At 40.5% G+C, this 14,300-nt stretch overlaps 1 protein-coding gene across 7 annotated transcripts in view; it reads right to left on the reverse strand.

Annotated features, from left to right (window-relative positions):
* pard3ab (par-3 family cell polarity regulator alpha, b) overlaps positions 1–14,300 on the reverse strand; it is a 212,647-nt gene that overhangs the window by 11,269 nt on the left and 187,078 nt on the right. For 6 of the 7 annotated variants that reach the window (XM_055022304.1, XM_055022303.1, XM_055022301.1 and 3 more), the window contains one exon: positions 3,122–3,245. In XM_055022304.1, coding sequence (XP_054878279.1) covers positions 3,122–3,245 — 124 coding nt within the window. Of the gene's footprint in view, positions 1–3,121; positions 3,246–14,300 lie in introns of those variants that run through there. The other variant, XM_055022306.1, reaches the window with a different exon arrangement.

Genomic DNA, 14,300 nt, shown 5'->3' on the forward strand with positions numbered 1-14,300 from the left:
CTACATATTTGACAAACAGTATATCCACCTGTGGTTTTATGACAAAACTATTTTATTTTTTTTCAATGTATCTACATTTTTATGTATTCTTTTATATTTATTTGATTTTGTTGGAAGGAGCCAAATAACATGTACCTGATTTTTTAAAATGGAATTTAATTTGTATATTTTCAAATTAATTTATCTTTTATTATTTTTAATCAATATTTTTTTTTGGCACAAAAATCTGCTTTGTTTTTCTGGCCTGCAGTCGGAGCACTGCCTCCAAATCTTCAGATGTTTTCAACATTTGTATTTTAAACCTTTCAACAATTCAATTAAATGGTCACTGGAGGCGTCGGCAGGTGGAAGCTGAATTCAGTCGCAGGTCAGCGACTCCTCGGGGTTTGCAGCACATCCCTCACATGAAGCAACAAAAATGCAACCCCTGCACCTGGAGGTAATTGAATTTCAAAGACGCGTTCTGCCGTTTTCCATATGGCGCGCTAGCAGGACCGGAGCGCGGGTCCAACAACATGCAGTTATTATGGGCGACCCGGTTGAAGCAAAAAGGACAAGAAAAGAGCATTAGAGGGATACAGAGGCTGAGAAATCTGGTTTCCAGTTTTATTTTTGGATTATACAAGCTTTAATATTCACATATTTCATGTTTTATTGATGGTAAAAAAGTAAAATATTTAAGGTGCGCTTGTGGGAAAACTAATAATGAGTCTTCATGGGAAAATCCGCAGGACAACAATAGTGCAGGGAAGTGAGGTTTGAATTCTAGTTTTTAATTTAGAGCACGCTCTGTTGTTTCCGGACAAAAGCTCGGGTGACCTGTGGCCTCGTTTCCCACACAGTCCTGCGCTGGAATGCGTCCGCCGATCCCCGTAACACACAGCGGGGCTCTGGTTAACACTGCCAAAAAGCACCATAACACTAAGCAGCACCAGAGCAGAAAACAGCCCCAGTGCAATTCATCAGACGCTGAGGCGTCACATCACAACGTTTCCCCACTGCAAACGAGTCGCGCTGCAAAGTTACAGCAGGAATCCCACAATTCAAGGAGTTCATACACAAAATTATACAAATACACAAAACAAGATCCCCGGAGTGTTTTTATGTGACACAAAGTACAACACACCTTTTCGAGAGATTAGTGCCTCCCTTTTCACCCTGAACGTCTTTTAACCCGATTTTACAACAAAGAGGTGAAACTACAAACTGACTCATTTCAATGAGAAGCAACTAATGAGAGGAAAACAGCTGAGCAGCGACACGTTCACAGGTAACTCTGTAAAACCTACAGTGCCGAAACTTACAGGTTGTTTCTCTGACTTTACAGGTTTCATTTGAGGACAGGCTGTGTGGTGAGATGTGAGGTGATACTTTCTACAACTTACAAGTTGCTTTTCCAGGTAGTTTTTGGGTTCTGAGATTTTTATGAGGTTAATTTCAACCTGATACTTTATGGAAGTCAAACAGCTTTGGGGTACTATTAGGAACTTCCCAGTTACTTTCTTAAAACTTGAAGGTTCCCTTCAGACTCCAGGATTGGATTTTAGGTGATTTGATTTCCAGGACTTACAGAGACTACGCTACCAATAGGAAGTTGGTATTTTACAGAGTACTTTCTAGAACTTTCAGGTTATTTTCCCAATAAGAAACTTACTACTTTTCTGTACTTTACTGCTTTATTAGGTGACGTGCAACCAGATTCTTTCTGAAACTTTAAAGCTAATATTTAGGCAACTACTAGGAACTCGTAGCTTAATTTATTAAAACTTGCAGGCTACCTTTAAAGCAGCTGAATTTATTGAGAGGTAGCTTATAAAATCAATTCCTAGGACTAATGAGGTGCTTTCTACAACTTATTTTACTGAAACCATCTGGCTGTTTTTGGGTTTCAGGCTTTTTCTGAGGGGATTCATGAGTTCTTAAAGGAAATTAGCTACTTTCGATAAAATCAACAAACTACTTTTGGGTGACTAATGAAATTGGTTCATATTTTCCAGGAATTGCAAGATATTTTCTAGAACTTTCTACAGCTGTATTATGTGGAAACATGTAACCTTAGACTTTCTGGAAGTTTAATCAATAATTTATAGAACTTATTTACTTCCAATAGTTTCAACTTTATTTACCTTTAAATAAGTTACTTTCCTGAACTTTACAGGAGACTTGAAGCTCATGGCCACTATGTTAGAAGTAACTTCATATCTTCTAAAACTTACCGGCTCCCTTTTCAGAACAATCCAGGAGACACTGTGTGGTAATCCGTACTGCAATCAAAGTATTAAAATCTAATCTTCAGCTGGGTGTTCTGATTGGCTGCTGAAAATAATCTGAAACCAACAAAGACACAAAACCTTGACATGAAATTTTCATCTGATTTCTAGTGCAAATATATTAGAGCACTGGAAATGAGTGATTAAAAAAGTGCTAGTTCCTTTGGCACATTTTCTTCTAAGTGAAATAAATGAAACTGTGTCAACGAGTCTAGTACTTTTTGCATCTGCATTGAAGAATTATTCATTTAAATCAGGTTGATATAACTTGCTAAAAGCTACCAAGATATTTGCCCTAGAAATACTTGGTTGTGTGTTTTTGCAGCGTGTTCTCCGGTCGCAATGTGAGGAAGCAGAGAGATCTGAAATAAATAGGTAAAAATATGACAAGTCATTTCATCACCTTAAAAAAACAAAAGAAGAGGCGCCGCGATTTGTTCGCTTCAGGATTTCCCTTTGTTGCTTTACACAAACTAATCGTCTCTTCTCGGCCAATGAGGCGCCGACTTAAACACGTCTGTTAAAAATCACAGGTTCCTGTTTGAGGTGTGAAAAAGGCACAGATGAAAGTTTAAAAACAGTCTGTGATGTTGTGGGCGAGGTCTGTGCGGATGACTGACGGACACAAAACATGGACGACGGATGAGCGGAGCGGGTCGGGGCAGGCGGGTCGGGGTTAGTGATGGACTCCAGCATGCAGTCGGTTAATGAATTAGCTCCGTGGAGGTTAGCGCCGCTCCTGGAGTCTCGTTGTCTGCTGGTGGTAGTGGGGTTAGTGATGCGGGATCACCACCGGCACGGCTCAGTTTCCGTCCCTTTCTCTCCTGACGTCGATCGGTTCAGACACTCACCCAGGACTGCTCGAAGCTGTAGGTCCTCCTGCGGTCGTCCGGGTCGTCGGGAATGTTCTGGGCCTGCTGGAACTCCTGCCGCAGCCTCTGTATCCGGTCATGATTGCTAGGAGTTAGCCGGTTGCTAACAGGAGAAGAAGAAGAGAGAGATGAATGAGCGTGAGAGAGGCCATTGTGAGTGAGTGACCTGGTTCTATCAGCGCTGCAGGATGGAGTTGTTTAAAGTCCGGCGCGCTTTGTCCGCCGATTGATCAAACGCGCTGTTGACATTGGCGAGGCGGCGGCAGACTCAACCCAGAGAGGATATGATAAGTGAGGGCAGAGCTGAGAGCCAACAGCAGTATGAATCAAACTAATGCGCCTCTGATGTATTATTCAGAACAATGAACAAAGCCTGGTGGTGAACACCGAACAGGCCCGCGGTGCCCACATCAAACACGCTGCCATCAGGGCAGCTTCCCCCTGGTACCAACAACAAACACAAGTTTGGACCAAAAGAGACTCTTTGCGCACTAAAACGCAGACAAACAGCAGAAAATCCACTTTGACCAATAAATATACAAACAAATTTCCTTCTCTTTTTAAATTTATTCTAGTAAAATAAAGCAAACAGTTTCCTGAGCCTTTCGGGACACATAAAGACGGTTACAAAGTCAGCCTTTTATCACCTGATACACATTTCAATTATTAAAGGACTAAAGTCCCTGCAAGAGAAACTTATTCATGTTTCATCTTTCAGGACAATCCAGGACTGATTACTAATAATGGCGTAATTATTACAAATAAATTCAACTTGATCTGAGAGTAATAGTAAAGTCAGCTGCATGTGAAATAAAAAATGAATCAGATTTTTAACCAAAATATTAAATAAATAAAACGAAACATATTTTTCTTAATTTAGTCAATAAATTACAAGAGTGGTAAGGCCAGGCGAAGGCATCTTTTTTAATTCCATAATAAATTAATAATATTAACATAATAGAGGTAAGTGTAATAATGTGAAAAACAAAGTCATAAAAATTCAAGAATAAAGTAATAACATAAGAATAAAGGTGTAATAATGTGAGAATTAAAAGTCCTAATAAGACAAGAACATAAATCCTAATTCCAGAATAAACTAGTGATGAGAATAATGTATTAATACGAGAACAAGCTGTAATATTCAGAGAATAAATTTGTAATTTTATGATAAATTCCAACACTAGAAGAAATCGTACCACTGCAATAAAATGAGTTATGTTTTTCAGTATTTACAAGTTAATTTAATCAAATTTTAAATAGGTGTCCTTTTGATTTAACTGCTAAATTAAGAGTGTTATACTTTTTATTCTGCTCTTTATCAACATTTCAAAGTTATTTTAATGTTTTCTGTACTAAACTATGCATCTTCCGTGTTTATTTTATCATCATATTTCAGCTCACACCTCATTGTTTTGAGTAAATGACCCAGTTTTCCTGTTTCTCTCTTGGAGTGAAGCGAAGCGTCAGGATGTGTGAATAAAAACAGCATCGCGGAGTCACAGTTTGACTTTTTAAACTTCGTAACCCTGCCAGGAAATTTCTGGGAAACGTCTCCGAAACTCTTAAGGTCAAGCCTGTATCTCTTTCCCTGGGATTCGTCTTGAAGGGGAAACTTAACAGGTCAAAGGTCAAGTAAGGGGACGTTTCCGAGGATGAAAAAAACTCAAGAGACTGAATGAATTCAGGATGCAACATCACTTCCTCCTTCTGATTCAACTTCCTGTTTAGTAGCTCGTAATTTACGTTCTTTGCCAGAAATATTTACATTTACTTACAGAAGTTGTGATCATTATTGACTGATCAAATTATCAATCATTTAATATTTAGAAATTAGGTCATCAGATGGAGCAAACTAGAAGATCAAATGGAAACTTTGTTGTTTTAAGAATGAAAATGACAATAATTCATACAAGTAACAAAAAATATAAAATCAGGCAAAAGAAAATGTTTCCAAATTAGTTTATTTTAATTAAAAAGTTATGAAACTCCAACAGAAACTGCAGGCGTGTGTCTGAGTCTGGTGAGTTTCTGGTTAAAACATGTTTGTTTTTTGTTTAGAGGGTAGAAAGTCCAGAAGTTTTACGCAAGTAAAAACAGAAATACTTCAATTTCTCAAGTAAATTTCAAAGAAATTCAAAGTAAAAAGTACAGCATAGTAAAAACACTCCTGATAGTATTTTCAAAAAAAGTTACTCAAGTAAATATAATTGTGTAAATGTAACTAGTAACTATCGCAGGTAATGTCATGGATCATAGATGAATAAAGGCAACAGACAGAAACCACTCAGGTCCAATCCTGGTGATCTCAGGCTGCCGACAAAACGGGCCGAACCAGACGGGTCAGAGAGCGGGACGTGCAACCAGACGGGTCAGAGAGCGGGACGTGCAAACAGACGTCTGAACGGCGACCGTCTGAGACCATCAGAGACAGAAAAGCTGCAGCAATTTGTCAGGATGTAAGTGTGACGTGTGTTGGATGAAAGATGGCCGCCTCTCAGCCCGTAATCATCATTAGGACGACCTCCCGACCCCAGGCGTACGGCGAATCCAGACGGATCAAACTTTTTCCGTCCTGACAAAGTGCTGCGGATCAAACAGAAGGAGAGCAGCAGCGACCGAAAACCCCAGAGAGCAGGAAGCTCAGCGCTGTCCTGCGAAACGACTCACTCCATATCTGCTATGGTGCAGGGGTGAAAGGTCACACGGCGAGGCCTGAGCCGCGGTCGGCTGTGTCCGGAGGAGGAAGGAAGAGCTTTGAGGAGATAAAATGCTGCTGACCGCGAACCGACTCTCGGCTTCAGAGCGGAGATCAATGCAGCGTGAAGCAGCAGCAGCAGCGCCGGGATTTAAAGATAAAAGCTCTACAGCGAAAATAAAATGATTTTTCATTCCTCAAAACTGAAAAGGTTTTTGGGTTATTTCTATAAAACAGAAAAAAAAGACTGCAAAAAAAAATTATAGAACAAAAATTCTGCCTTCAATGGTCAGAGATCAAAAGTTTGAATTCTGAGATTAAACTCAAAATTCTGAGATTGAAATAAAAATTGGGAAAAATGAAAGTCAGAATTCTGATAGCAGTAAAAATTCAGAGACAAAAGTTGAAATTCTGACATTAAAGTCAGGATTCCTTAAGTTTTTTAGTGGCCCTAATCCGCTCCTGTAAAATGCAGAATAATTCGTTAATTTACTGATCATTAAAAGCAAACGAAGCCGCTCTAATGAACTTTTCTACAACCTGAACACGAGGCAGGCAGCAGATCTTAACGCCATTAATTATTTTGACGTAGTGAAACGTTGTTTAGATCTAATAACGAGTTTCAAGCAGAGACTGGGAGGAACAACTGCATTATCCCAAACGCTGTTGAGTTTATTGTGCCATTCAGCTCATAATTTCTCCCTCTGCTGAACTAGAAATAAAAAAGGATAAAGTTTTCTGGCAGAGAGAAGAAGCGTTTTCATGCTCCGACTCTGGACTCATTAACCAACAGGACGTAATATTTACAGAGGTTTAAAGCTGCAGCGTCTAATTTTTATCACAAAACTAACACGTTATTATGAAGACTTACTTGTTGCTGCAGAGAGATGGATGAATCAGCTTTTTCTGTTTTGATTTTGTTTGAAAATCTGAAACATTTAACTGACAAAAAAAAAACACAAAAATAGGAGAAATCTGTAAGAGTTTAGCAGCTAAGTTTTGGTCAACTTTAAGGTAAAGATAAAAATTTCTTGTATAAGTAAAAGTTGCTTGTTCTGTAAATCTGTCCTACTTTGATCTCAGATCAATAAAACCTCCAAGTTTAATAAAAAGTTCAAATCAGACACGTTTCAGTGGAAAACATACTTTAGTAAGAAAGATCCGACACTAATAGCAGCTTTGCGGAGTTTTGTTGGTCATAGACGAGGAAGCAATCTAACAGGATTAATCGGATCTGTGTCGTCGCCTTAAAACCCCCTGACACAGATACCAATCAAATCCGGCCAGTTGGAAACGAAAGGCGTCCGCGGTTCGCCGTGCGCTAAATCGCAGAGCCGGCCTGACCCTGCAGATTAAACCCAACGCTCCCACTCCAAGACGACTCTGGTGGATCTCCGGAGGGTTGGACTCCGACTGCCCAGCAGCTTCAAACTCACTCTAAACTCATTTTTTCCCTCCTCTGCATGAACAAACAAAATAAAATCCCATCTCAATCATAACAATGCATGGATTGTATTCAGCGATAGCCCAAACTAATTCATTCGTCAATAATCCCCACTTCAAAATAATAAACTTTTTAATTAAAAACTCCCATCTTAATTAAAGATTTAATTAGCCGTGGGTAGTCATGGGACTCCGTGACTGTTGTACCGACTAGCTCTGTTAAATAAACATTCCCTGATGCAGAGATAGGGGCGGGAGGGAGCCGGACCGGGTTGTGAATGTGCGTCCAGCTGCGGCGTTTGGTTCAGTAAATCTTATCAGATGGGTGAACATCCTCTGAGAAAGAGCGAGCCGCCGGTGGAGCCTTCAGCTGCAGTGAAAAATGAGCCGAGATGCTGAAGATGATAATCTGGGTCTATTGATTGGAGGCTCCCAGACAGCCAGGAGGGAGACTGATGCCCTCGCTAACTGATGCTAGCAGCTAGCGCTTCATATTCGAGCTGTTGGGAGTTTTCTTCACGAACCTGGATGCTATTGGTTCACATAGGTGTGTTTTCCTTTCATTTAAAGCTGCACTAACTTTTATTTAAAAAAAAAAAAATTTTTGTTAAATATTTGTCAGACTGTAGCTAAGGCTAGTTAGCATGTCCACAGATAAACAGTTTTCCTGTGATACCAATATTTCTAAAGAACCTCAGTCCAGTTGTTTTTACAGACAGCTACGATTTACAGCTGCAGTATGTAACTGTTGTAAAATATTTTTATTAAACCATTACATCGTGGATAATTCGCAAGAGTTTTTCTTTGGCACTGTTGGCTCCTTTTGGTCCGGTCCATTTAAACTGGTCCATTTATCTGACCAGTATAATTCAGTATAAATTAGACAACTAGACAAGCGGGTTTAGTCAAGTCTTCAGTCCATCAGCGACCCGATGAGGTGCAGGTCTATTTTCATTTGCACAGCAGTGGTGCCAATTCTGAAAGATTTTAATCTCATTAAATTACTAAGCAGTTTGACAAATTACTTTTGTATTGATGACAAAACCACAAATACAATAAATTAAAACCTCTTGATACTGCAATCAACTTGTATGAATTTGTTGGTTGATCAGAACCTTGAGTTGTTGTGCATCTCTGCTTGAATCACAACAACTCAAGGATTTGTTCATATTCCAGATTCTTTGTGATGCAAAGGAGAGATCGAAAGATCCAACATGCTGAGCCACTTAGCTTCTTGTTGTCTTTGCTGTGGATTACCTGGGCTTAACTGTGAAGCACTGATGAAACCCAAATGACCCGGAGGAACACGGCAATTAGACGGAGATCGATACAGTATCGCCACACTTAGCAGCTCATTATCAAACCAGCGCCACTCGCCCCATTGTGTCAGCGCGCTAAGTGAGACGGATCGGGTCGGCAACATGCACAAACAAATCTGTTGGTATGCAGAGGGAATCCAACAGATGAGCAGGATTTGTGGAGAAGCTTGTTTTGACGGGATACCTGTAGAGGCCACCATCGGATCAGAACCGATCTGTCTTCACGGCTCTCAAAGCTGAAAACTGATTTCTTTATGATTGTCAGTAAAGACGGTGAGTGTAGGGGAGGTGGAGCAACACTGGTTGGTCTGAATAAAAATTAAACAAGTAATCAGAAGGTTCTGATCAACACATGGTCCAAACCGACACGTAAATTCTCCTCTCTGTCCAAGAATAAGTAAGACTAAGGATGCATTCACACTAACCCTGGTTAGTCCACTCAGTCAAGCTTTAGTTCGCTTGCTGAGAAAGTTCAGTTTATTTTGGGAGGTGTGAATGTGGAATCAAACTCTGGTCTCGGTTCGGTTCAACAGAACTCTGGTGTGGATCTAATTTAGATGTGAAAGCCAAATGGACCGGAGGCCGCTCCAGAAGCAGGAAGCGGACTAAAACACAGGGGATTCTGGGTAAATTCAATGTCTTCTGCAGCCTGGCGGGCCTCCAGGCTTCACTTGCTCCCCCTCCAGGCTAAGCGTCATCAGTTTATTTCAGATATGGTTTTCAATACAGCAGTAACAGTGACAGTAAAGACAGATTTAGCCCGGTTTACAGGTGACACGTTGCACTGTGTGCATCCGGTGGCTTCACCGAGGCGTCAACACTTAGACGCAACCGATCGAGTTTAACTGGTTTTAAATTTGATAGGACGCTTCCATTTTTTCCGGGGGCGCCGCTGGTCAGAGATATCAGCGATGGTAACACAATCCGTTATTAACGTGTGCTCAGACGTTTAAGACGAGATGGAAGCTGCTCTTCCATTCCAAGCTGAGGGCAATAATGGTGAGGCGTGCGGCGATATGCCTCCTTTTAATTCACGGCCCAATTACAGGCTTGCTGTCATGGGCCGTGTTCACTTACGAAATAATAACACGGGACTTCCTTCCTGCTCTCTGTAACACGACCTGCTCATAAAAACAGGAAGTTTGCTGGGCTGTATGGGAAACTCAGATTCCTATCGGATGCTACGTTCATTAAAACATGTACAAAGATTTAAGGAAATGCTGATGTCTTCTCACTATTAGTAATGGATTGCAACATAAACAGCTGATTATTTTTGGCTTTCATTTTGTTTTTTCTTTCCCCAGCTCTCAGAGTTTATTGCCATGAAAACGCCGCCATCAGTATGATCTCAGGAAAACCCAAACAGAGAGGCCTGATCTCCCAACGCCTTTTTCTCTGAGACCTCCACGGTTTCCCGGCTGAAGAATCCATCAAACCAAACGTTTCTGACGGTCCTGAACCGACAGATTAGCCACTTATTGTAATACATCAGCGGTTACGATCCCACCAGTCACGGCTTCGCCTCTCATGGTCGATCGGCGTGATTCAGCGCATCCAGTCACCTGTGAAAACTGTAACCAGGCAACTGTGCTTTGGAGAGAGGGTCGTCTGAAGTTGATGGCTTCACCGCTTCCCCTTAATTATTCCTCTTCTGTGTCAACATGGCCATAAAATAGGCCCTCACAGGCCATTAACTTGTAGTGGTGCTTTTACAACTCTGCAGAGAAGCGAAAACTAGTTTCGACCCACGAGAGCCGTGTTTCCCCCCACAGTTTGTGCAAATCACTGCCGGAGTTTGAGAGAGCGAGATGAAAGTGTGCGGGAGAGAGGAGAGGATTTTCAGCCCAGCGGGGCGAGCGCGTCGACTTATCAGCGCTGGATTAGCCAGGCATTAGAGTCCAACTTGTTCTTTTTAATTTTTATGAGGTCTCAGCTAAACTAAACACTGATAACAAGGGCAGCTTTTTCAGACTCATGAATAAAGTTTAGTCCGGGTGAGAAACCACATTTACACGAGCCGGTTGGATAAAATCTTTCAGTATTATGATGAAACAGATGCCTTTGTTTTCAGGGTAACTCAGTACTTTTATTAACCAAACATTTTGTACTTTTACTTTAGCAATTTGTCAAAGTCGTTTTACACTTGAGTTATATTTTTGGCTGCTGTTTCAATGAGGTACCAGGGCTTTGCTCTGGATTTGGTGCAAAATTTAAAGTCAAATGAGACGTGATCAACAAATTCTGTCAATGTTTTAACTGTTTTTGAAGTTTTAGATCAAGTTTCATTCAATGAAAGAGTTTTTATGTTTGTTCAAACGAATGCATAACCAGAAGAACCAGAATCATATTTTGCTTTTGCGATTAAAGCTCTACTAACGTCTACGTGAACAGGCCTCATGTCAACCTAAAGACTGTGCAGCAGCTGAAAAAGATTTTTCCTTCTCTGCACCTCAACATGAATGAAGATAAACTGCTGTAAGACTTCATGGGTTTGTGAATGACAGATAATAAAAGAGCATTCAGAAGGAAAAGCATAGACTTGAAGAATGGGAGAGACTGCATAAGCAGCCAATAAAACTGAAGATATTGGTTGGATTTTAGGCATTCAAGGAACTCAACTTATTATATTTATCCATAAATGCATTAAAGCATGAATTATGCAACGCTTCAGATGCTCAAAAGAACCCCTATTTTCCACGGCGGCACAATGAACCTTCATGAGGGAAAAAAGGTGAGGAAAATGGAGAAGTGTGAGGAGCGCAACTGGAGCAATGAATTAGTAAGCAGAGGTTTGACTGATGCTCATCTCCTGATCCAACAGACACATTAAGCCGGGCGTAGAGCTGCAGCAGAATGAAGGGGCGGCCACACGGGGGGGACCAGAAGGAAATCAAACTGGAGCAGTCTAATTTCTGGGGCAGCCGTCCTGGTCCATGACTTCTGGGTGACGGATGGATCCCTACTTGTAATGGTTCCCATTTTCAGAGAGCTGCATAATACTTCCAGCGGAAGTGCGCGCAGCATCTGATAAATCATAATCTAAGTCAAATTAGGATCCATTATCATCAAGAGGCAGGGGGTCCTTTTACCTCTGTTTCAGGGCAGCGAGGGAGGTAAATGAGACTAGAAGCATCTTGTGACAGCAGGCAATTTTGAGAGGAAAAGATTGAGCGTGTGCTGCATGATTGCCACTGTAATGTGCGTCCTAGATGGCAGCGAGGCTGAGCAGACAGACTGGAGGTTGGCAGAACCTCAATGCAAATGGAGACCCATTTTAATACGCCCTTTAACAATCCACAACAGCGCTACAATACGGTTACTGACATTTAACTTCCTTTATTATGCATGAAATATGCAATATTTTGCTATTTATAAAATAATGCATATTTTTTGGAGGCAGCACTTACACTTAAAGTGACATTAAACTTAAACAGAATGATAACAACAAAGGGGTATTGATTTGCATTTCTGCTGGTGTTCACCATTCATAAGCCTTTCACTGGATTGGACGTCACGTGGCCTATCGCAAGTCTCAACCGCTTTGCACTGAGTCGGGAATATCGATGTTCGAGAAAGTAACACAAAGAAAATAAACTTCAGCAACTTAAATTCTGCAGTGCTTTGTTTTCATAAATGGTGGCGATACGTCAAACTTTCAGCTCAGAAAGGAAGCACTAAGAAAGGTATTAACAAAGCCAACGTTAGCAATCTGCCTCATATTTTGTTTTGTGGCAGTAGTTTGTCGGCTGTTTGCCACCTAGCTTGGAGTGCAAGCTAACATCTGTTGATATTAGTGTGGGATGCTGGTTTTAGACCAGTTAGTGCTGCCAAACCAATAGTGTTGCCACAGACTCATAATTACTAACGGGAAGCTAGGAGGTCTTGGCCCGGTCAAGTTTAAACATAATTCAGAGCCTTGAGCAATATTTCTTTAGATACTTATGATTATGTTTGATCCTGTTTGTATAATTGTGACCCTAAAGCTTCACTGCAAAGTCAAACTTGTGCAGCCATTTTTTTTAATAATAGTTTTTGTTGCATAATTATTCTATACAGGAAAAAGTGGTTGAAATGAATCATTAATAGCCCGAAATTACTATAGTATACCCATGAATATGAGATGTGAACTTCTGACCGAACCTGTATTCACGCCCCTTTGATGAAAGACATAAAAAAGTCAAATCAGGGTTTTGTAACCGAGTCATACCGTGTATTTAGCTGCGAACAGGAAAATATTTGTTTTCCAAGACATTGCTGCTGGGAATGAAGCTAAAGTGCAGCATTGGTTCAGCAAGCATTCATTAAGGCCCGGGACTCCACACAGCAGCCTCATGAAATATTGAAAACACAGCAGCTTTTAGAGGACATGTTTTCCAGGCCACCAAAACAAATGAGATATTGAGCAAGAAAAAGTTGCGTTTCTGTTTTGTAAGCTCCACACTTTCCTCTGGAAATATGAGGAGCAGAAAAAGTTGAGCTTTTAGCACACAGAAATGAAAACCAGATACATGAAACTAAAGTCATATTGCCTCTGGTATTTTGGGACAGAGTTCACTAGAGGTCAACTTGAGAAACAAATCAATAAATCTGACAACAAAAACAAATAAATAATTGATTTTTAGACTATGAAAACAATTTGAATGGATGATTTAACCAATCGAAATGAGCTTTAGTCACACTTGAGGTAAATTAATAATAATAATATGAATTATTATTATTAATATTTAAATCTTTATGGCAGCAATGTTCTTTATATACACACAGGAAGGCTTGGGTAGCTAGGTGACGGGGTGTCCCTTCCAGTTTGTGAGGTTTCATTCAGAATAAACATCAAATTGTAGCCAGGGGTCAAAAAATGCACAGAAAACCACAAAGCGGGAAGAAAAGAGACAAAGGAGAAAGGAAATAAATAGACAGCAGTGAATACAAAGAAAAAAACAGTAAGAAAGAAAAACAAGGGAAGAACAAGGCAGAAAGAACGAATGAAAATCAGAATGAAACAAGAAAGACACAAAGGAGCAAAATAAAATAGTAGACAAAATTTAGAGATTTATGTCTGGATTCAGAAATAATTTATAGGACAGAAAAGCAGACAAAGAACTGAACTACAATTAAAGCTAAATATGAAGAAAACAGTGACGACTTAAGACTTTTGCACAGCATCCAACAGCATCAGAGTCCAAAAATATCCTGACCTGTGACAAATCGCCACCATATTGTTGTGTCATACAAAAGAACCACTTTACGATCACAGTGAACAACCTCTCCACATGCAGGTGAGTGGTTTTCACTCTGTTGGTAAAAATAGCGTTCCTGAATCAAAGCTGGCTGATCAGAACCAAAACGGGTCGTTCCCAGCTTCACTGTGGGAACGGGGGGAGACGCCGCTGGACCGCTCAGCTGCAGAGGCTCTGGACCTTGTGTCAGTCTGTGATTAATTTAGCAGAATAAACCCTCTAATTAGCTTTTGGAAACATTTTCTGAAACGAGAGGAATCGCTTCTGATCTCATTTTGTTCTCCCTGTTAGCAGCAAAGCTAACGCTTAGCGAGAGCTCCTTCTGCTCAGAGGGAAATAAAACGTGATAATCCTCTTCACATTAACTGCAGATTGTTTAACACACCCAAACTGTTACAGCGCAGCAGATGTTAGATGTAAAAACTCACATCTGTTTGCTGAAAGGGGCAGTACGATGTAAAACT

This window comes from Poeciliopsis prolifica, unplaced genomic scaffold, assembly GCF_027474105.1.
Source record: "Poeciliopsis prolifica strain line A6 unplaced genomic scaffold, Auburn_PproV2 SCAFFOLD084, whole genome shotgun sequence".
Classification (NCBI taxonomy): Eukaryota; Metazoa; Chordata; class Actinopteri; order Cyprinodontiformes; family Poeciliidae; genus Poeciliopsis; species Poeciliopsis prolifica.